Genomic DNA, 25,189 nt, shown 5'->3' on the forward strand with positions numbered 1-25,189 from the left:
GAACTCACACTGTCTGCATTTGGGTCCATGCACCTACACCTGCATGGATGTCAGATCTGTCCTTGCAGCTGCTGCGTCCCAGTTGACATGAATCAGACTGCTTGCACAGGGAAGCACAGAACACCTGTGCATCCCCATATGGGTAAACACAGTCCTCCATGGGCGTACGCTTTAGCATACCCCATTGAACGAGGCCTTAGAAGGAATTTAGCAGGAATTTTGTAAGTTATGTTGTAGTTTTGTCTGCAAATAAGGATTTTAGTGTTTTTTTTTGTGAAAATAGCGATTTGATAAATATTTGCGCAACTATTTTGGGGCCTAAAATCAATAGCACCATCTTTTTATTCTACTGGTCATGTGGTTTCAAAAAATGTATGATTTTAAAGGGGGCTGTCTGTGAAAAATTAAAACCTTCAGATTTTTAGAGAAATGTATGCGTATGTTTGATTTTCACCATTTCGCAAAAGGGCGGAATTTAAAATTGACAAATTTGTGTTATCTATTAACTACATGCAAGTTAAGCTTTTATATTTAGTAAGAATTAAGCAGGAATTTTGTAAAATTTTCTGTGTTGGTATCTGCTATTTTTAGCGAAAATATCGCTTTGATAAACATTTGAGAAAATATCACGGGGCCTTAATCAGTAGCACCTTCTTTTTATTCTACTGGTCACGTGCTTTCAGAAAATATATGGTTTGGGGGGTCTTTTACAAACTCTGAAAGCTGTAAGTGAAAAATGAAAACCTCCAGATGTTTAGAGAAATTTGTTTATTTAAAGGTTTGCGTTCATTAAATTTTCACCATTTCTCAAAAAGGCGCAATTTAAAATTTACAAATATTTGTTATTTATTAACTCAATACAGGTCAAGCTTTTATATTTCAGAAAATATATGATTGGTCGGTCTTTTACAAACTGTTAAAGCTGTAATGGAAAAATAATAAAACAATTGAAAAATTGCCTAAATGGTCTGGCCACCTGGGTTTAAAAGTGGAGCACAGGGCCTGGCAGCGAAAGAGTTTAAGCCATTCTTCACCCTATTATTATTTAACATTAAATGTGATAATGAACACCATAATAGTAGCATAAAAACCTCCATCCGTTGCTTATGTACCTTTTGGACAGAGTGTATAAAAGGTTTGGTTCTCCACAAGATGTTTAAAGGATCACTAAAGTTAATTAAAAAAAAAAAAATAACAAACATGTTACCTCCACTGTGCAGCTCGTTTTGCACAGAATGGCCCCGAACCTGGTCTTCTGGGGTCCCTCGGCGGCTGTCTCGGCCCCCCCACACAAGGACTCAACACTTTCATGCAAGCTCCCTCGCATGGTGTTGAGTGCTTGCGGGCGCGCTCCCGTGATACAGCTGGCAGCCATAGCCGCTCACTGTATCACTCAGCCCCGCCCCCCACTTCATTGGATGTGATTGACAGCAGCACGAGCCAATGGCTGCGCTGCTTTCAATCCATCCACTCTAGCCAATCAACGGCCAGGCTGAGCGGCGAAGAGAATGTCGGGAGCAAGCGCGGGATTTTCGAGGGGTCAGGTAAGTAAAACGGGGGCGGGGGGGCGGGGGGGGCGGTATTGTTAGATGTTTTTTCACCTTAATGCATAGAACGCATTAAGGTGAAAAAAAAATTTACCTTTACAACCCCTTTAAGGCCTGACAGGTAGATATCCCCTTAGCCTCCAGCCCTGCCTGTGGCAACAATGGCTTTGCTTAAAACTGAACTTTTTGGATCCCTTTCTCTGTAACAACTCTTTATTCCTATACTGGGCTTAGACACCAGACATACTGAGTAATACAAGGACTGGATAAGAAAAATGAAATGATTGCTCCAATGTGGTCAAAGGCAGCAGGAAAGAACTGGTAGGGTAGTAGATCTATTTCCTACTCTTGAGTAGAGGGATACTTTAAAATTGAGTTGAAGGATGTGTTATTTGTAGTATTCAGCACTAATTATTTTTTCAATTACTTTGTTGCAAGATATTGAACAGTTTTGGAGCATAAACTGCTGATCCCTGATTTTCATGTTATATTTATATTTAGGGCATATAGCTAGAATGAATATGTATACTGCCAGCATTTGGATGTGCTTTTTAGCCATTCCAGTATGAAATAAACTCTGCAGAATACCACCTGATTTGGTTCAATATACTGAAACTTTTGAATAAAAGGACCAATACCATGACATTAGCATTTTATGTTTTTAATATATTAACAGACATTACTGTATAAATGACTTTGCCAGTGGTGGACATTAGGCAACTAAAGGAAATAAAACATACAAACATGTTCATACAACTTCCTTGGCATCATTATTACTAACTTGCTCACTGCAGGGAATATCACAACAAATGTGTTGGCATCCCTTATTGCATTGAATTAAAAGAGAAACAATAAAACAGGATTTAAAGACACTGCCACTATAAAAAGACAAACCATCAATGGTAATTCAGCAGCAGACCACATGGGAATTACAAGTGCGCCTGTCACGTACACAGGGGAGGTGCAGCCATTTTGGAGTGGAACCAGAATTTGTAAGGACATAAAGTAAGCATTTGCAGCACTGCAAAAGAATGTTATGTGCTGGTGTTTATCATGTCCGTTTAATGTAGTTCTCTCATGGTAGAGTTCCACAAAATGTCTACCACTTGTATGTGCAGGACACAAGTACTCTACAAGCAAACTGAGCAGAACATAGGATATTATGCAGTGCCTTCAAAAGCCTACAGGAGGCAGCAGTGCTATGGATTTAATTGCTTTACATTAGGCCTAAATCAGGCCTAAGTCAGGCCTGTATTTTATTTTTAAACGAGTCCGTCCATGTACATGTCAATTTTAACAACTCTAGTTTAGGTACCTATTTCACTGTGGCCCAAATTATTCGAGCACCTCAGTTATACCTGTATGCTTTAGGCCCTAAGCTTCCCTTAAGTGCAATATCGTTACACGAGTTACAAACAAGTAACTTGAAAACAAATTAAACACCACACAACCATGTGATAGAATAAAAAAAAAATAGGCAGAAAGCTTTTCATCAGGGACGTCGACACACTCCACAGATGGATTTAAATAACAGAAAACTAAAGTTTACTTTACTTTGCAGTCATCTTTCATTTATTAAAGTGCACCTGTCACTAACTAATGTGGAGGCAGCCATTTTGATGGTCAAACCAATTTTAAAAGGAACTTGCTGTGTTTTAGACCACATTTGTTCACACTACAAAATGGCTGCTTCCAATGTGCGTGTGAGGTGAGGTTACATTTTAAATAATTGTAAAATACACTGTCTAAAAAAACAAACAAAAAAAACCTGCTAAAATGATGCATATGTATACCTAAACTGTAGGAAGCTATAGGCCCTGTTAACTAAATGCTGTTTTGTTAAGGCATGTTTATTCAAACTACACAATACAAATTACACCTACAAATACAAGGGTATCCTGTCATAGAAAATGAATTAGAATTCTTGGTAACTGAATATTGCTAGTCAGCACCTATTATATGAAACTAGTAAGGCAACAGCAGTGGTATATACTACAGTAATACTTTGTGTAGCCATGGTCTATAACAAGGTCACATGAGCACACAATAACTGAATCTCTGCCCTCCTTCGCTTACAGAGCACTGAAGAGGCACTAAGCAGCAGTTACTGTTCAGGGCTCTCTCTGCAAACAACATATATAATGATCTAGACAATTTTCAATGTATTTCTCTATGAACAGGGTGTCAGTGTGATCATAGATGGCAATTATCTTTATGGTAAACATGTGGGTATAGGAGCTGGGAAATTCAGCCACATTCAGATGAAGGAGGATGCATCATAAGAGTTATGAGTAGGAGCCCTTACTGCTGCCTTTTTCCATTACATAAAATGCTTTTTCATACATATTCATGTATCTGTAATATTCTACCTATAGAATGGGAGTCACAATATCATCTATGGATTGAAAAATGTACTAAAATAGTGAAATAACTACAAACAGCTCTGATATATAAGGCAAAGTAGCCAATATTTGTGAGTGCCCCAACGCATTAGAGAAACAAACCCTTTGGGTAATCGAATGTAGACTGAGCAGTGGATGCAGCTTACAGGTCTGTGATTAAGATAAAGCTGGGGCTTTGGATACGTGTGGTACATTTGCAGAGGAGCCTATTCCAGCACACTGTTACACTTAGGCCCACTAGCGATTCTAGAAAAATATAGCTGCCAGATTTCTAATCAGGGTCAGGCTCTATTGCTATTGGTAAAGCTACCTATCTAAACTGGAAGAACATTGTTCATGTAAAAGCCATATAGTCTAGAATGAACAGAATGTGCCTATAGTTCTCCAGCAGCCCATTCTCACTATCAAAGTTGTTTGAAGTTAAAACTGTTCTCATTAACTAAAGCTGCCAATCAAGGACTATGTCCAATGTCCCCAAATGCTCTATATAGGGAAAGAATCTGGTTGCTATAGGCAACAAGATTTCTTTTTTCAGATATTTCAGATAAGAATACCCGGTATTACCTACCAGAGGTTTGCAGAAACAGCTGGGAAGTCAATGCTCACAGAGGAACATCTACAACATAAACAGCTGGTCGGGTGTGAATGAAAGCTAAGAGGGCAGGACTAAACATTAACTGCTGCTAGTTTTGTGAGCAATTTCCATGTCTTCTACAGCATAGTTAGGATGGCTGAAATTTGTTAAGACCTACGTTAATCACATTATATTGACTAGGAATCGTTACAGTAGCTGTAAGGGTGTCACTGCACAGAATCTGCTGTGCTATCAATCTGATGTTGTATCTTCTGGCATAGTGGCAAAATGGCCGTTGGGTTTACTGTTCAATCCCTTCTTTGTTTACGCTGCTTGACATTGTCCTCCAGCGATGAAAAGCCATTTGTGTGACCGTTTACTGCACTCACAGAGCCGTTCTGGTAATCTTTCCTCCTAGAAGAGGCTTTCTTGCTGTAAGTCTGGGAAGAAAACAACAACTTAATGTCACTTCTCTGGTTTTTGGGTCTGTTAATAAATAGACCATGTTATTCGAAAAAATACAAAATAATTAAACACATTTATCCAAGCACTTTAAAGGATGTACATTTATTTGGTGAGGCCTGTTTGTATCTATTTCTTTTACAAAAGTATATCTTGAATTGCAATAAAACTGTATTCTTTGAATACTGTATTTAGAATGTGGGACAAATGATAAAATCCCCAGCCAGAAGGATACAGGAACATGTATATAATATTTCTTTACGTTTCAGGAAACATAATCTCTCAAAGCACTGGGGAACTGAAAAATTCAAAAAACACTGGAGGGGGAATAATAGAGTCAGGACGCTCAGTCAGAAGGACTCTAAATACTGTATATATAATTTGAAAACATGGGTACCGAAAGGGTTGAACATTGATTTTGATATTGACTCTTTTATTGAAGATTTCTGATTAATATATTTTAGGTGCTTACAGTTGGGATTTTTAACCTATTGTGACAAGTTGGGGATTTTGTAGCTCATTGGTAGTTCCAGGGATTTTCCTGCCCGTGTTTTTAAACACTAGCCGACCTGCTCACGCAGATATACTACAGCAGGTCTGCTCTCCTGCGTGAATCGCCATACCTGTACGGCAGCTCGCACAGGAGCAGTGGCTGCAGTTGTGTGCCCGCGGGTCAGGCGGACTCAATGTCTATCGGTGGCCCACAATCGCCTATTACAGAGGCAGAACGGGGAACTGCCTTTGTAAACAAGGCGATTCCCCGTTCTGACAGCGGACATATCAGAGATCTACTGTTCCCGGTGATCGGGTACAGTGATCTCTGTCATGTCCCTGGCAGTCCACCCCCCCTACAGTTAAAACACACATGAGGGAACACAGTTAACCCCTTTATTGCCCCTAGTGTTAACCCCTTCCCTGCCAGTGACATTTATACAGTAATCAGTGGCTATTTTCAGCTCTGATCGCTGTATAAATGTCAGTGGTCCCAAAAAAGTGTCAAAGGTGTCCGATCTGTCCGCCGCAATGCTGCAGTCCTGCTAAAAATCGCAGATCACCGCCATTACTAGTAAAAAAAAACAATCCCAAGTGGCATAACATTGATCTGTGCACATGAACTAGCACTGATTTATTGTATGAATATTGACATAGCGCGGCACCTTGCAACACTATTGTAACCAATTTGCACATGATTATGGGTATGTAATTAGTGCTAGCAGCTGGTCTGTAATACTTTTGATTAATTTTACTAATTGGTGAACACACTTAGTAGCTCGCAAGATTTCTCTTAGGAATACCTTAATATATTTTTGTTTGCAAACTGACCATTTTAAAAATAAAATTGTACTAAAGTAAAATACATAACAGAGTTAGAAATGGCTTAACAGTGAATTGACCTTACTGTCATATAATAGCTACATAATTTCAGCACTAGGTTTACCTGAATGTAGAAGTTGCCGAAGAGGATGATCAGAGAGATCATATAGCAGTTCTGGAAATATAGCCAACCCATTGGGAAATCACAGCGCCAAATCATCGCACAGCTGGTCTGAGTCATTGTCAGGACAAATTGAGTCTGCAAAAAAATAACAAAATTGCAGGGGGTCACATGCAAAATACTGATCTTTCACTGGACTGTGGGCAAAGAAGAACTACAAATAAAAATAATATCAAAGGTGTATGCAACCTATATTTCCAAACCGGAACTCTGTACCTTATTGCAAAGTGAATGCTGGTGAATACGGTAAAACTGTGTTCACAATAAATACCCAATCATGAGAAAGGGATTAACAAAATACATATTTTTGCTAGCACATGTTTGGGTATGGAAACACAGTTTTATCTTATTTACCAAAATCAACTTTGCCAATTGGACAGCCTACCATAGTAAATCAATCCTACAATGTAAACTTATTAGTGATTTGTATATTATCTCTGATACTCCTTTAAAGCGAAATTAAAAGCAAAACTTTTTTTTTTCATTTTAGATACAGTAAGGGAGGGTTATAACACCTGCCAATATTTTTTTTTCCATCTGTGCCCCATATAGGAGATTTTCCTTCATTTCCTGTCCCATAGCCAAAACAGGAAGTCAGAAGAAATCCCTCCAAAGTGAGGGAATCTTGGTGTGTCACCAAGAACTAGTGTTCCCATTGGAAGAATCCCCCTGTATTACTGTTCTGGTATCAACCCAAAATTTAGGATTTCCTTTTACTTTCACTTTTACTTTCAATGATAATGGCAAACAAGGCAAAGACAGCAATAAAAACTGACAGATGTTCTAACCCCTCTCCATTCTAGCCAAAACTAAAAGAAAAAAAAAAGTTTTACCTTTAGTTGCACTTTAAGTTATATAAATTATTGCCAACGCGGAACAATTAAATGCTGTGAGAATTACTAAGAGCTCATCTTTCAAAATGTCAACTGATGATAATTCTATGTAGGGGTAGAATTTGTGATGTTAATAAGAAAATATAGGACTATAAAAATGTAATTTGGCTGTGGAGAGACACGGGTAGGCGGTGTTTTCCCAGGCAGCCAGGACACAGGAAAAAAAACCACAGAAGACAAGTAACAGCTTACCAACTGGCACTGAGTGATGTACTTCTTCCACCACAGATATGGGCGCATGGCTGGAATAGCGGACAGTCCATAGTAGGAATACATGAGAACATGAATAAAGCTGTTAAGCGTAGCACCAAAGTAAGCTGGAAAAGAGAAATATAGCTGTGAGTGATATAAATGGATGACAGCCTATCCACAGCACAAGCCTTTCATGTTTACCCAAAAATTCTGAATTTTGACATTGCTCGCAACTCAAATTGCATATGGTTGGGTATTATTCTCAAGTTTGAATTTTAAAAAGCTAAGTGAAAACTCATTTTTTAAAGTGAACATACGTGACACCTTTAGTAAATAAACTGCACGGTCTCATTCAGAAAAGAAATCTATGCAGAAGGGAGGCTGCATGACAATGAATAGCAAGCCCTGCCCTGCTCTGAAAGAACTGTTCAATGAGGGTGGTATAGCCATAGGAAATTCAAACAAAGGTAAATTCACAGGACTTTCTAACTTTAGCACAAATACTATAAGCAAGCTACCAAATATTAATAAAAAGTATGGACTACAGCTGCTTTTTATCCAATCACGCATTCTCTCTCTTTCGCAAAGTATTTTTTATTTTGTTGATTATTGTATTACTAATACAACCCTAATTCCAAAAGAGTTGGGACGCCATGTAAAATCTACATAAAAACTGAATGCAATGATTTGCAAATCTCATGAACCCATATTTATTCACAATAGAAAATAAAAGACATATCACATGTTTAAACTGAGAAAATGTACTATTTTGTGAAAAAATATAAGGTAATTTTGATATTAATGGCAGTAACACGTCTCAAAAAAAGAGGTGACAGGGCAACAAAAAGCTAGCAAAGTAAGTTGTACTAACAAGGAAGAGCTGGAAGAACATTTTGCAACTAATCAGGTTAAAGGCAACAGGTCAGTAACATGATTGGGTATAAAAAAGAGCATCTTAAAGAGTCAGAGGGGTAGATTTACTAATGCTGGAGCACTCAGAATCTGATGCAGCTGTGCAGGGTAGCCAATCACCTTCTAACCTCAGCTTGTTCAATTAAACTTTGGTAATAAAACCTGGAAGCCGATTGGTTTCTCTGCAGAAGTGAGACTGAATTTGCACTCTCCAGCTTTAGGCCGGGTTCACACTGGTGCGACACGACAGCCGTCCTACTTTGGATCCGACTTTGCCCCACGACTTAAAGCCGACATACGTCCGACTTTCAATGAACGGGGATCCGACTTGGATCCCTGCCAATACCAGGCACTGTGTTTGGTATGAATCTTGAGGGGGACGCCGCGCCAAATTTTAAATAAAAAAACGGCATAGGTTCCCCCTCCAAGAGCATACCAGGCCCTTGGGTCTGGTATGGATCTTAAAGGGAACCCCCTACGCAGAAAAAACGGTGTGGGGGTCCCCCCCAAATCCATACCAGATCCTTATCCGAGCCCGCAGCCCGGCCGGTCAGGAAAGGGGGTGGGGACGAGCGAGCACCCCCCCTCCTAAACCGTACCAGGCCGCATGCCCTCAACATAGGGGGGTGGGTGCTTTGGGGCAGGGGGGCGCCCTGCGCCCCCCCACCCCAAAGCACCTTGTCCCCATGTTGATGAGGACAAGGGCCTCTTCCCGACAACCCTGGCCGTTGGTTGTCTGGGTCTGCGGGCGGGGGGGGGGGCCCCAGATCCCGGCCCCCCACCCTATGTGAATGAGTATGGGGTACATCGTACCCCTACCCATTCACCTAGGAAAAAAAGTGTCAATAAAAAAAACACACAACAAGTTTTTAAAGTAATTTATTAGGCAGCTCCGAGGGTCTTCTTCCGACTTCAGGGGGTCTCTTCCTTCTTCTCCGCACTCTCCGGTTATTCTCCCGCTCTCAGGTATCTTCTGCCGGGCTCCTCCGCTATCTTGTGCTCTTTTGCTGGCTCTTTTGCTAGCGGTGGCCCGGTCTTCTTTCCTCTTCTCTTCTTCCGATGTGAACACGATGCTCTCTCCTGCTGTAATGCCGTATGCGTGGTCCGCAATGAGTTATATAGGGATGGGGTGTGGTCACTGGGTGATGTCACCCAGTGACCCCGCCCCTTATTACGTCACAGTCCCGGGGCATGATGGGACTGTGACGTAATAAGGGGCGGGGTCACTGGTTGACATCACCTAGTGACCACGCCCCATCCCTATATAAGTTATTGCGGACCGCGCATACGGCATTACAGTGGGAGAGAGCGGCGTGTCAACATCGGAAGAAGAGAAGAGGGAAGAAGACAACGGAGGAGACCGGGCCACCGCTAGAAAAAGAGCCGGCAAAAGAGCAGAAGATAGCAGAGGAGCCCGGCAGAAGATACTGAGAGCGGGAGAAGAACCGGAGAGCGCGGAGAAGAAGGAAGAGACCGTGGAGAAGGAAGAGGCCCCCGAAGTCAGAAGAAGACCCCCGGAGCTGCCTAATAAATTACTTTAAAATCCTGTCGTGTGTTTTTTTTACTGACACTTTTTTTCCTAGGTGAATGGGTAGGGGTACGATGTACCCCATACTCATTCACATAGGGTGGGGGGCCTGGATCTGGGGGCCCCCTTATTAAAGGGGGCTCCCAGATTCCGATAAGCCACCCGCCCGCAGACCCCGACAACCAACGGCCAGGGTTGTCAGGAAGAGGCCCTTGTCCTCATCAACATGGGGACATGTTGGGGGGTGCCCCCCTGCCCCAAAGCACCCACCCCCCCATGTTGAGGGCATGCGGCCTGGTACGGTTCAGGAGGGGGTGGCGCTCGCTCGTCCCCACCCCCTTTCCTGATCGGCCGGGCTGCATGCTCCGATAAGGGTCTGGTATGGATTTGGGGGGGATCCCCACGCCGTTTTTTCGGCGTAGGGGTTCCCCTTAAAATCAATACCAGACCGAAGGGCCTGGTATGCTCTTGGAGGGGGAATCCATGCCGGTTTTTATTTTAAAATTTGGCGCGGAGTTCCCCCTCAAGATCATCTGAGCACAAGTCACATGCCAAAGTCGGATCATGCGAGACGGCAACCCGACTTTGATCCGACATCAATGATAGTCAATGGGCTGAAGTAGGATCAAAGTCGGACCAAAGTAGTACAGGGAGCATTTCTAAAGTCGGAACGAATTGTGTCGGACCAGTTAGGACGGCTCCCATAGGGAAACATTGAATTTCACACATCATGCGACATGAGCTCCCAATGTCGGAGCGTTTGTCGGACCAGTGTGAACCCAGCCTTAGTAAATCAACCCCAGAGTGTCTCAGAAATAAGATGGGCAGAGGTTCACCAATCTGTGAAAAACTGCATCTAAAAATTGCCCAAAATTTCAGAATAATGTCCCGCAATGTAAACTTGAAAAACTGTATCATCTACAGAGCAATATATCATAAGAATCTGGAGATTCTCAGCTTGCTGCGGGTGCACTCTGAGAACAGGAGGAGCCAAGATCGCCAGCAGGGGACCCCATAAGAGGAGGTTCAGCATCATTCTGTGCAAAACCATTGCACAGAGCGGGTAGGTATAACATGTTCATTATTTTCAGGAAAAAAAAGCTTTACAACTGCTTTAAAGAGTTAGTTCACCTTTACTTACTTTTACCAGAAACCTTGCTATGCATTAAAGGGTCCTTAATACATTAACATGCTGTGCTCTGTTTTACAAATAAATGCTTAATTGCTCATATAATTGTCCTCTCCTCTCCCTCCTGCAGGTGGCAGGAAGCATCCAGTGTAGAGTGTGCGGTCCTGGAAACTCATGAACAAGAACTTTTGGCACTCCCAAACAAATGCCTTAAGGCTAATGACTATTTGTAATGATTGAGTCCATTTAATATCTTAAGTGAAGCGGTTAGAGAAGTATTTCTCAACCAGTGCTCTGTGGAACTCTAGGGCTCCTCCTGAGGTTGCTAGGGGTTTCTTGAGTTTTGCTGGACTGATCTCCCACCTTCACTGATCACCAATGCAAGGAGGTAATTTTCCACTACTTCTAAATTGACTACTAATGTTAGAGTGGACACTAAGTACACCACATTACTTATTCTTATATTTAAAGTGGTAGTAAATTTGTTTCTGGTATTTTTACCTACAGGTAAGCTTTATTATAAGCTTAAAATGAATAACCCCTAAAATATGCACAGTTTAAGAGATATTCCAGTGAGCAGCAGCCACTGACGTCACCGGCACATGCACTCTGAAGGAATTACATACTCGAGCCGTTCGCTTAGTGCCGTGGCCGTGACGCAATGCATGCGCAAGAGTGATGTCAGCCAGCCAGAGTCTGCGAACCTGCAAGGAAGACCATGTGAAGATGGAAGCCCTGTCAGTGGTGACAGCGCACTTCATTTTAAAGTAAATTTCTCATTCGGTGCTAGCATGCGATGCATACAAGCGCATTATAACATTGCCTTGCAGGGGGAAATCTTTTTTTTTTTTACCAACTTTACTACTTAAACTTTCTTCATATTAATCATGTTAATATATCATGAGCTGAAGGCATAATTCTTTTTTTAGCATGGGTTCCCCAAGAACCTGAAAATTATTTCAAGGGTTCCTCGGGGGTAAAAAGGTTGAGGAAGGCTGGATTAGAGTGATGTTCTTCTAAGGGACTCAAATGGAACTGCAGCTCCCTGCAGGGACACAATATTAAGGTTTAGGAGATTAAGGTTTGATCTGGGTCAGTGACATGGTTAGTGTTAGGATCAAAGGTCAAAATCCGTATATACTGGGTAGGATTTTTTTTTAAAAAAAAGCAATATTTACCTTAGTATCAGTGTCGGTGTGTTTTAGGTAGGATTAAAAAAGCAAAATGTGCACTGTTGTTTTTGAGCCCTACTACTATGTGGTATCACTGTGATCCACAGGAGTAGGAGACTTCATTTTGGGTTGTTCCTTGGTGTAAGGTATAGTATTAGCAAGAAATATACAGCTAAATAACTTTTTTTATTTTATTTTTTTATTATTTTTGGGCCAGTTTTCTTTTGATGATAATAATAAAAAAAACAGGAGATGTCCATTACCATTTACCAACAAAAGAAAGCTCAATTTGTCCTGAAAAAAAAACAAGGTATAATCCACCTGGATACAAAAAACATGTACAGTTTTACTAACATGTGTCAAAGTTGCAAAAATTCATATAGGTGTGATGGTTCGGTGTCTACAAATTAGGGGACACTGTCATTAGGAAACGTGTATCCTAACAACAGTGACTTTTAAAAGATAAAATCTAGGTAATAATACAATTGAATCCATATTCATGTTAGTTTGATTACAGAAGAACCTGGCATACTGATATCCTCATTAGTGTGCTGATGTCTCTTTACCATGTAACAAGCTGAGTAGGGGAGTGGAGAAAAGTGAGGTCACCAACCTGTCCATGTTGTCCGACAGGGGTAGCCAAATCACAAACCTGGCTCAGCAATATTACAAACCTTTTTCTAGGAAAATCAGTTTGCATGTACAGTGCTTTGAAAAAGTATTCATATTCCTTGAAATTTTCCACATTTTGTCATGTTTCAATCAAGAATGTAAATGTATATTATTGGGATTTTATGTGATAGACCAACACAAAGTGGCACATAATTGTGAAGTGGAAGGAAAATGATAAATGGTTTTCAAAATTTTTTGCATATAAATATGTGAAAAATGTGGAGTACATTTGTATTCAGCCCCCTGAGTCAATACTTTGTAGGACCACCTTTCACTGCAATTACAGCTGCAAGTCTTTTTAGGGATGTCTCTACCAGCTTTGCACATCTAGAAAGTGACATTTTTGCCCATTCTGCTTTGCAAAATAGCTCAAGCTCTGTCAGATTGGATGGAGAGCATCTGAACAGCAATTTTCAATATATGGAGAAAGATGGATGGAGGGCGCGTGATCAATTGCTCACATCAAAAGGAGCAATTGATCACACGCCCTCCATCCATCTTTCTCCATATATTCCTACCCTGACCACCCCGAGGTCAGTTTTTTGGGCAGCGGGACACGCAACACCATCCTTTTCAGTTCTTCTACAGCTCACAATACTACCATTTTAAACCTAATACACCCTCACAAGCGCAGGAGTAATCTTTCATTGTCCACAATTTGCAACAGCAATTTTCAAGTCTTGCCACAGATTATCAATTGGATTTAGGTCTGGACTTTGACTGGGCCATTCTAACACATAAATATACTTTGATCTAAACCATCCCATTGTAGCTCTGATTGTATGTTTAGGGTCGTTGTCCTGCTGGAAAGTGAACCTCCACCCCAATCTCAAGTCTTTTGCAGACTGTAACAGGTTTTATTTCTAAGATTGCCCTGTATTTGGCTCCATCTATCTTCGCATAAACTCTGACCAGCTCCCCTGTCCCTGCTGAAGGAAAGCATCCCCACAACATGATGCTGTCACCACCATGTTTCACGGTGGGGATGGTGCGTTCAGTTACATTTTGGTGTCATCTGACCAGAGCACCTTCTTCCATATGTTTGCTGTGTCCCCCACATGGCTTATTGCAAACTGCAAACAGGACTTCTTATGGTTTTCTTTTAACAACGGCTTTCTTCTTGCCACTCTTCCATAAAGGCCAGATTTGTGGAGTGCACAACTAATAGTTGTCCTGTGGACAGATTCTCCCACCTGAGCTGTGGATCTCTGCAGCTCCTCCAGAGTTACCATGGGCCTCTTGGCTGCTTCTCTGGTTAATGCCCTCCTTGCCCGGCCTGTCAGTTTAGGTGCACAGCCATGTCTTGGATAATTTTCAATTGTGCCATTCTCTTTCCATTTTCGGATGATGGATTGAACAGTGCTCTGTGAGATGTTCAAAGCTTAGGATATTTTTTTAGAACCTAACCCTGCTTTAAACTTGTGCACAACTTTATCCCTGACCTGTCTGGTGTTTCCTTGGCCTTCATAATGCTGTTTGTTCAATAAGGTATTCTAACAAACCTCTGAGGGCTTCACAGAACAGCTGTATTTATACTGAAATTAAATTACACACAGGTGGACTCTTTTTACTAATTAGGTGACTTCTGAATGCAATTTGTTCTACTAGATGTTATTTAGGGGTATCAGAGTAAAGGGGGCTGAATAACAAATGCACGCCACACTTTTCAGATATTTATTTGGAAAAAAAAACTGAAAACCATTTATCATTTTCCTTCCACTTCACAATGTCATAACATGATAAAAGGTTGAAAATTTCAAGGGGTATGAATATTTTTTTCAAGGCACTGTATTTTAGCTGTGTATTTAGTGATTTGTCTAAAGCTCAGCTTTACATGTCTATAGCTTTCTAGTGTGATCTAAACAAGTCTGGAAAAGACCAGAATCATATCAGGTTATCAAGGCATATTTTAGCTAATCTTGTATTGTAAGAAGCTAGATGATAATGTAGAATGATTGGTTTTAGAAATGTTTTTAAAAGAAAATGAGATGGCTTCATGATGTAGGTGGTGTTTCCAGTTTAGCCAGTGGTCAAAGAACTATGTTCTTCCTACAAGAGATTCTTTTTAAGATAAGGGAAATTGCTTGTAAATGTGTAGAAAATCAAGACCAGGTACTTTTGTAAAAGTAAAGCATACACTATAACATTGCACATTAGCTTTATAATCCTGTAAAAAAGAGAAATAGTAGAGGGTCACAAAGATAGACTATAGCAGGGATATGCAATTAGCGGACCTCCAGCTGTTGCAAAACTACAAGTCCCATCATGCCTCTGCCTCTGGGTGTCATGCTTATGGCTGTCAGAGTCTTGCTATGCCTCGTGGGACTTGTAGTTCTGTAACAGCTGGAGGTCCGCTAATTGCATATCCCTGGACTATACTATTCAGCAGATAAAACCTCTTAAAGTGGAGCTATACTTTAATATTAAAATACTGCGAGCAGGCAGACACTTTGTTGCAAAAGAGACATGCTATGTCTTCTCTGCAATACAATAAAACTACCTGCCTACTCATAGTCTTCTGTAGAATGTACACTGAGCTGTGCGTGTGCAGTTCAGTGAACACTCCAGCATAGTGCCCCTGTGCACCGGGATGACTACACTCCTGTGTATGTGTGAGAGTGATGTCATCCTGCACGGCCAGCCATTATGGCTGAAGACCGGCAACCGGAAGAAGATGCTGACGTGGGACCTGGTGGATGTCGGATCGTTGAACAAATCATAAGTATCACTGAGTTTAGTTCTGCTTTAATGCTATTGTGCAGCATGTGCAGTTTATCTCAGAGAAATGCACAGAGGGAAACCTACTGGATTTTCCGTTTAATGAACAGTAGGTGGTATAATGACATGTCGGTTGGCATAGAGTTAGCTTCAGTAACATATCATTACTGTGTATTTATGTTTAGGCAAACCTTTTTTATTTTTGGATAGAGCAGGGCAGGGTTAAAACCCCAAATTTTTATTCTCTACTGTGTACAGTAGGGGAGATTTTTTTCCACTTCCTGTTCCAGAGATGCAAATGGAAGTGAAAGGAAATCTCTACAAAATTAGGAGAATTTCCCTCCTAAACAGTTGTCACCGGAACATGTCAACTTTGGAGGATTTCACCGTGCCTCTCGTTTGCGTAACAACTCTAAAATGTTCGATTTTCTACCACCTGTCCTGTTAACAATGGACCCTAGGACAAATAGAGGGGTGAATGGTCCACAGCAGTGACACAGCCATCAATCAAAATCTAACAGACATTCTAATTCTTTCCCATGCTATCCAAAAGGAGAAAATAAATAAGGCTGCTTTCACACTGGAGCGGGCGGGCGTTGACGGTAAAACGCTGCTATTTTTAGCGGAGCTTTACCGTTGCTTTTGCGGAGGTTTTCGTCCGCTAACGGGGCGCGTTTAACCCCTGCTAACGGTCGAAAAAGGGTTAATATGAAATACAAAAAGCCGCTGCAGCGGCAATTTGCCGGTGGTTCGGCGGCGCCTCCTATTCATTTCAATGGGCAGGAGCGGTGGAGGAGTGGTGTTTACACTGCTCCAAAGATGCTGCTTGCAGGAGTTTTTTTAACGTCCTGCCAGCGCATCGCCCCAGTGTGAAAGCACTCTGAGCCTTCACACTGGGATTTCAGGGGAGGTGTTTTTCAGGCGCTTTACAGGCGCTATTTTTAGCCCAAAAGCGCCTGCAAAACGCCTTAGTGTGAAAGGGGTCTAAATATAAAAAGCTTTGGCTATACATACACTTTCATTTTACAGTCTTTATAAGGCCATATAAGAAGGCCTATCTATAAGATGTGTTACTGTATACAGGCATGGCCGAAATTGTTGGCACCCCAGAAATTTTTCCAGAAAATCAAATATTTCTCACAGAAAAGTATTGCAGTAACACATGTTTATTCCCTTTGTGTGTATTGGAACAAAACAAAAAAAAGGGAGGAAAAAAAGCTAATTGGATATGATGTCACACAAAATTCCAGAAATGGGCTGGTCAAAATTCTTGGCACCCTTTCAAAATTGTGGATAAATAAGGTTGTTTCAAGCATGTGATGCTCCTTTAAACTCACCTGGGGCAAGTAACAGGTGTGGGCAATATAAAAATCACACCTGAAAGCAGATAAAAAGGAGAGAAGTTCCCTTATGCCATGAACACACGAGTGGACTTTTCGACCGGACCTGCAGCAGACCTTTTCTGTCGAAAATCAGATGGACTTTAGATTTGGAACATGTTTCAAATCTTTCCGACAGACTCGAGTCCGGTCGAAAAATCTGTTCGTCTGTATGCTAGTCTGACAGACAAAAAAGGACGCAAGGGCAGCTATTGGCTACTGGCTATGAACTTGATTATTCTAGTCATCACGTTCAAACAAACGGACTTTTGAGCGTACTTTAGTCCGTTCGTGTGGGGGCAAGTCCGGTCGTTCAAAAGTCCGTCGTAACTCCGTCGAAAGTCCGTCGGACCTTTGATGCTGAAAAGTCTGCTCGTGTGTACGCTGCATTAGTCTTTGCATTGTGTGTCTGTGTGTGCCACACTAAGCATGGACAACAGAAAGAGGAGAAGAGAACTGTCTGAGGACTTGAGAACCAAAATTGTGGAAAAATATCAACAATCTCAAAGTTACAAGTCCATCTCCAGAGATCTAGATTTGCCTTTACCCATGGCACTGTAGCTAATCTCTCTGGGTGTGGACGGAAGAGAGAAATTCATGAAAGGTTGCAACGCAGGATAGTCCAGATGGTGGATAAGCAGCCCCAAACAAGTTCTAAAGAAATTCAAGCTGTCCTGCAGGCTCAGGAAGCTTAGTGTCAGCGCAAACTATCCGTCGACATTTAAATGAAATGAAACGCTATGGCAAGAGACCCAGGAGAACCCCACTGCTGACACAGAGACATAAAAAAGCAAGACTACAGTTTGCCAAAATGTACTTGAGTAACTCAAAATCCTTCTGGGAAAACATCTTGTGGACAGATGAGACCAAGATAGAGCTTTTTGGTAAAGCACATCATTCTACTGTTTACCGAAAACTGAATGAGGCCTACAAAGAAAAGAACACAGTACCTACAATGAAATATGGTGGAGGTTCAATGATGTTTTGGGGTTGTTTTGCTGCCTGTGGCACTGGGTCCCCTGAATGTGTGCAAGGCATCATGAAATCTGAGGATTACCAAAGGATTTTGGGTCGCATTGTAGAGCCCAGTGTCAGAAAGCTGGGTTTGCGTCCGAGATCTTGGGTCTTCCAGCAGGACAATGACCCCAAACATACGTCAAAAAGCACCCAGAAATGGATGGCAACAAAGCGCTGGAGAGTTCTAAAGTGGCCAGCAATGAGTCCAGATCTAAATCCCATTGAACACCTGTGGAGAGATCTTAAAATTGCTGTTGGGAAAAGGCGCCAATAAGAGAGACCTGGAGCAGTTTGCAAAGGACGAGTGGTCCAAAATTCCGGGGGAGAGGTGTAAGAAGCTTATTGATGGTTATAGGAAGCGACTGATTTCAATTATTTTTTCCAAAGGGTGTGCAACCAAATATTAAGTTAAGGGTGCCAAGAATTTTGACCAGCCCATTTTTTGAGTTTTGTGTGACATTATGTCCAATTTGCTTTTTTTCCTCCCTTTTTTTGTTTTGTTCCAATACACACAAAGGGAATAAACATGGGTATAGCAAAATGTGTTACTGCAATACTTTTCTGTCAGAAATACTTGATTTTCTGGAAAAATTTCTGGGGTGCCAACAATTTCGGCCATGACTGTATATTGATTTTGTAATGTTCTGCCAACACTTTTTACTGACACAGACAACATATAATTTTATTAAAACTATTGTCCGTGCAGCTTACTTTACAGCAAGAAGCTTTTATCAATCACCCAATAACAGATATGCAGAAGTTAATGGAAAAAGCAAGGCAATTACTTTATTGTTTAATCATTATTTCAAGATGTGACTAACATCAGCCACTGCCGTCCAAAAAAGCAGTTTCAATATTTCAGAGGCAGGAGATCCATCTCAGATGCCATGGGAGAGGGGGTTGGGCTGGGACAAAGCTTGGTTAAAATGGTTGTAAACCTCAGACATGAAATATGAACAAAGCATCTTTTTCTATAATGTGCACTTGTCTGCTGCTTCCTTCCTCCACTATCAACATGAATCACTTCTGACAACTTTTTCTGACACCAAGAAAAAAAAGGTGACAGGGGAGGGACATCCATCAGATTGACAGCCTCAGCTCTGTTCTTGTGTGAAGGGGGTGTGTCCCTTCCCTCCAATCAGCTGTCAGGCCTTTGCTTACTGAGCTCTGCAGAGTGTAAGTGTCAGCTCCCTTTTTTTAATGAACTTTCAGTTAAGCATTACAATTCAGCACTTTAAATGGTTGTAGAGAAGAGAAGACTGCGGATAAACACTAGGTACACTTATGTAGGAGGATTTGTTTAATCTCTGTGTATCACCTGAGGCCAGTCACTTCACTGGGTATATGTAAGGGTTTACAACCACTTTAAACTCTTTAGTCATAAAAAAGACATACACCAAGGGCTTGTGCTCACTGATATTTTAGAAGATAGTTTTTGCCATCTCAATGACAATGCCTGAAGCTGAAAACTGAAGCAAAGAAAACTACGACAAACCTGTGGCTACTTAGCCTTTACTGCCACCTCCTGTCAATTTTGCTTCCTTTTCTCACTTAGTTATAAAAACAAAAATACCTAACCAAGTTTCTTACCAGAAAACAAGCACATTTAGGTTGAAAACATTTTTATATAGCACAGCACTGATCTTGTACTGTCATATTTTGTGGGGAAAGTACCACAATCACCATGGGCCAACACTGGGTGTACATAAATTGATACCACAAAGCTTTTAGTACATGTCAATTATGAGAAATAATCAATAACATATCAATAATAACAAATAATTGTGACAAATAGTTGGAAGACAAAACCCAAGTAGTGTTCAGTACTGCAACACTAATCTCAAGGTACTTACAGTGTCCGCAAGGTACCCAGTTCATGACAAACCACCAAATGCTCAGCATAGAGGCGTGATGGTAAACATGCAGGACGGTAATTTGGTGGTTATTTTTGCGGAGGATAAAGAAAAAAGTATCCATAAATTCAATGAGTTTGGAGAAGTAGTACCACCACAGGACTCGGATTATCTGTGAAACAAACAAGTGTATTGGTGTTTATATAATAATTAAATACCAGTAGAATGTGACAACAGCAAAAAATACATGAAACCTACAGAGAGCAAGAGCAAAAAAAAAGTGCTTTAAGAGTGCTTAAAGAGGAACTGCAGTCTGCTCACATCATTTGTAATAAAAACATCTTTGCCATTCTGAAGCTTCCCTCCAACCACTTTGCATATTATTTTATATATACTGTGATTCTGTACTTGCCAAATATGCTGCAGAAATCTCCCTCCACTGAGTCTGGCTGCAACCATTTTAACTGTGGGCAGCTGAAGCTGCTGCCTGTTCACTTCCTGGATTTACACAGAGGCACACCTCCAGCTCTGCAGCTCTTATTGGCCCTCTTATGACTCATCCCCCATCCTTTCCTTGCAAACTCTCACGAGATCGAGAAAGAGAGCTGTGCATGATGTCATAAGCCTAGGCTTTTACAAAACAAAAAAAACAGGAAGTGGGCTGTATAAGGTATTTACTGGCAGAAAAAAAATGTTTTACTAACCAAAGTTCAAACAAGGGCAGAAGATTAAATAGATGGAAAGATGAAAAATTAAGTTCCGCTTTATTTTTTCATTCTGAGATTGACAATACAGCTTTAGGGCTTATTTTTACCTACATTGCTGTTTGAAGAGTGATTTTAGGTGGATCGTTTTTCACAGAGCCATGCAGGCGTGGTGGACAGGCGATACTACCTATTCTTTTTTTGATAGCTGAAGGCCTTTTTAAATGGGAATATTGTGTCACAAGTGCCAGCCTAGCATTTGGCTCGAGGCTGGGGCATGGCACTATTCACTTGAATGGGTTGCATTTGGTGGCTGTACAGCTTGTTGAATGTGATGGGGGGGTATCATTTTTGCTGCGACGTGAAACAAAGCATCGTGACCATGGCATGTGTGCAACCCATTTGGCTGTCTCTGCAGCTTAAGGGGGTAGTAAAAACACAGCTCAACCACCTATTTTGAACCACAAATGTAGAATCAAATTCACACATATATAACCACAATTACTACATAGGATCTCATGGGCCTGTACATATCTGTACACAGTAGAGGGTGGATCCAGGTTAAACCTGTCATTTTGACATGTGGTTTTCATGCATGCATTTTTCATCATATGCTCAGTTTAAACTACCCAGGTTTGTGATGGCTTACAAAGCATTGCTCAACTAAGGCCCTAAAATCAAGGGTACTTTAAACCTTAGCTTGTAAATGATAGAGGAACTTCAGAATTAGTAAGCATTTACCAAAGTAAAACTCAATGCAAACCTTGTTTTCATTTTGAATAGAGTAAGGGAGGGAGGGTTAAAACCCCTTTAAGTTTTTTTTTTGCCATCTGTGTCCCATTGGGGGGGATTTCCCTTCACTTCCTGTCTCATAGCCAAACAGGAAGTGAGAGGAAATCCCTGTAAATGAAGGGAATCCCTTGAGGCCCCCTGGTCACCAGAACTAGTGTCACAATTGGAAGATTTCCCTTATATTACTGCTCTGGGGGCACAGACAGTAATAAAAACCTACAGGGGTTCTAATCCCTCTCCACTCAATCCAAAAGTAAAAAAAACTATTTTACCTTTAGTTATACTTACACTTGAAAGAAACTCTGTCACTATAAAGAAAATAAAGCTGAGAGAAAGTATAACATGAAGGCACATAGAGGCAGATACTTGCAGCAGCTTCACTGTCTTCTCTACACCACCCGAATGCCAGGACACTCTCAATGAGCAAGCATTACCCATTCACAATTGCCTGCTATTCTGGTCTGATGTAAGCTGCAACAGGTATTTGCCTGTAGGTGTCTGCACTTTATACCTTCCAGCAGCTCTTTTTATAGTAATTAATCAGCTTATAACTTCAGCTTGATCAATTAAGCTCTGCCAATAAAGACTGGTTACTATGCACAGATGTACCAGATTCTGTGTGCACCAGTTTTAGTAAATCTCCCCAAATGCAAATTAGCTGTTTTAAGGCAACATCCGACCGTGTGTATGCTCCATCGGACAAACTTTTTCGTTTTTCATCGGCCAAATGTTGGCTGTGCGAACAGACAAATTTGGTGGCAACAAAAATCCGACGTTGACAAGTCTGATCATGTGTACACAAAACCATTGGACTTTAGTACAAAGTACAAACACGCATGCTCAGAACCAATGTAAAAGATCAGACAACAATACAGAAGTTGACCAAAGGGTGGCGCCGGAGAATTGAAGTGTCGTCAGTACGTTGAAACCTCATTACGTTCGTGTTTGTTGCCTAAAAAGTCCTGCCGTGTGTATGCGTAACAAGTTCACGGCCAACGCCCTTTGTACAGAAATCCACGGGAAAGTTTGTAAAAAGTCCAATCGTGTGTATAAGGCTTTAGTGTCCTTTCTTTGTAGACTTTTTAGGCCTCATGCACACTGGACGTTTAAATAACATTATAAAAACGCCAGTAGCTTTGCAGTGAGTTTTTCAACGTTTTTGCAATATCGATTTTTAGCGTTTATTAGCTTTTTTTTAGCGTTTTTCTGTGTTTTTTTTTTCTTTAGAATTTTTTTTTTTGCAGTGGGTCAAAAAAACGCTGGCGATACACATTTTTGAGTGTTTATCAGTGTTTTTTGACGTTAGAGCGTTTTTACAGCTGAAAAACTCTCAGAACCCACTAGTTTTGGGGTTTGTTTTAAAGCCAAAAAACGCCCCAGCCAAAAACTGCTGATAACAGCCTATGTGTGCATGAACACATAGGATAATATAATAGGGAGTTTATTGACTGTAGAAAAAATGTCTGAAGCCAAAAACAGCTGCTGTAAAAACATCCAAATACGTCCAGTGTGCATGAGGCCTTAACGTAATTATTCAGCATGTGGTGCTTGACATACTGATTTCTCTGTTTGATAGATATTTTAAAAAATAATGGATTACAGCTTAAACCCTTCCCTACTCTATCCAAAGTGGAAAAAAATGCTTTATGAAATCCTGTCAGTCACTCGTCATCAACAGGAGTCTGGATAAATCTTCAAGCAAATATTCAGTAGATTAACAGTTTCTGGATAACCTAATGTGTGAAAGGAATCACTTGTCACCATTTGAAAATCTTTGAGCACCTTTCCAATACACAGATATTAGCTGGAGAGCAGATTGGAGCATTAAGGACCACTGAGAGTTCATGCACACTAGGCGTTAGAAAAAATGCCAGAACCTTTGGCAGAAAAAAAGCGGCATAAAGATCACTTAAAGGCTTGTACCACACACGCATTTATGTGCATTTGCTTTTATAAGCCTTTCTTTCCCGTGATTTTTGGCTTACCTGAAAAATCCATTTCTTGGAGTACATCAGGGACACTGAGCAGTTTCATTAAAACTTATGAATAGGCTTATAAGCCACCTACAGGTGATTGGACACTGGCTAAAAAAAGACAGGAAGTCCTTTCTCAGGCATAACCCCTCCCCTGTGGGAATGGCTTCAGTTTTGTAGCAAACCATATGTAGCACTAACTCTCGGTGGAGCTGCTGGTTTAAGCGGGCTTGTTACCTTCACTCTCCTTCCCTGTTTCACCAGCACCGGGTCTAGGGTTCCGTTGAGTTTACCTCTGGACGATACACGCACCAACACTTGAGTACGTTTTCAATGCTTTATTAAACAATTTAATAAGGAAGTAGCAGGAAAGAGGCAGAAAGGAAACTGCAGAAGAAACTCAAATATCTTCTTGTAGGATTCTTGACAAATGTCCTGGTAGAATTTGGATATTACAATAGAATGCGCTCCCCTCGTGGGGCACACTCTTTGCTCGCCTGGATAGGCCTCTCTCACTTGCCTAGCAGCCAGTACGTAGCATGAACAAAAGTCTCTGCCACAGACTTGTTTGGGATAAACCCGTACAATCCTCTGCCACAGGATGTATGGGTTTTGTGGTGAATGTCAGTCACAGTGCTTGAACCTTTAAGCCAAACCCGGCAACACTATGCTGTAAAGTTACTTTAGGATACGTCCTCCAACCGAGTCACCAGGCCCCTCTCCAGACCAGCACGCCGTGTGATCCTTCCATGACGCGTCCTCCCCTGGGATCTTCTCGGTTGTCCAGCTTCTTCACTCGGGATAGACAGCTCAGGACCATTCCTCGGCTGCTGTGGTAGGCCCCAGACAAGCTTCTGGGCCCACCCCTGCGTCGCAGCGATGTGGGCCTCCGGAACGGAGGACCACAAGATTGCTCTCTAACGCATACCTGTCGGCCAGGAGGGCCAGCAGGTGGCTGTAAAACGAACCCCACAATATGGCGTCTGTCCCATAAATACCCTCACCCAGAATGCAACTCGGAGGACCACCTCCACCGAGTTGTCTCCGGGACAGAAGAGCATCCATACACTTCGACACGTTGCCCTTCCAACACTGACTAGTGATAACAGCGACACCCACCGGTCAGTATGGAAACACACACAACGTCAGCCAAGCTGGAACAGAGACAAACTTAACCTTCCTAACGAACAAGTTACTAAATTTACCTAACATATGGTAGATTGCAAATCTACCAGCGCTACACATACATGACAATACGAGGGGGGGGGGAATCTCTGTGTCCTGTGATGTGCTCCAAGAAACGGATTTTACAGGAAAGCCAAGTCCAGTTTTTTATTGTACAGAGCAACTTTATTAGTCCTTTAGAACAGGGATGTCCTAAATCACTGTTGGCTTGGGGGTCCAGGACTTCTTATGGACCTGGGACTGTGGTTTTGGCCTAGTAGTTGAGGCCTGAGAGCAACGAAAGAAATGTCTCGAGGAAGAAGTGGCGGAATAAACACCTTGTCAGGTCCGCATACCAATCATCCTAAGCTGAGGATGTATAGGAAACAATTGAGGATCTTGTGGTGAACGACAACAATCTCCCTGGGAGGAAAGACCTGCTGGCCGTAGGAGCCCAGCAATAGAGTGAGGCAGCCTTAGACCCCATACACACTATTAGATTTTCTGCAGATTTTTGTCTTCAGATTTACCAAAACCATATAATATGAGATCAAACCTCAATGCCCCGTACACACGATTGGAATTTCCCTCAGAAAAATCTTGGATGGTTT

General features: G+C 41.5%; 1 protein-coding gene across 1 annotated transcript in view; it reads right to left on the reverse strand.

Annotated features, from left to right (window-relative positions):
* Nucleotides 1-2,192: 2,192 nt before the first annotated feature.
* ELOVL5 (ELOVL fatty acid elongase 5) overlaps nt 2,193-25,189 on the reverse strand; it is a 121,905-nt gene continuing 98,908 nt past the window's right edge. The window contains 4 exon segments of the mRNA XM_073626672.1: nt 2,193-4,963; nt 6,424-6,558; nt 7,566-7,690; nt 19,946-20,117. Coding sequence (XP_073482773.1) covers nt 4,832-4,963; nt 6,424-6,558; nt 7,566-7,690; nt 19,946-20,117 — 564 coding nt within the window. The 3' untranslated portion in view covers nt 2,193-4,831.

Source organism: Aquarana catesbeiana, linkage group LG04 (assembly GCF_042186555.1).
Source record: "Aquarana catesbeiana isolate 2022-GZ linkage group LG04, ASM4218655v1, whole genome shotgun sequence".
In the NCBI taxonomy this organism is placed as follows: domain Eukaryota; kingdom Metazoa; phylum Chordata; class Amphibia; order Anura; family Ranidae; genus Aquarana; species Aquarana catesbeiana.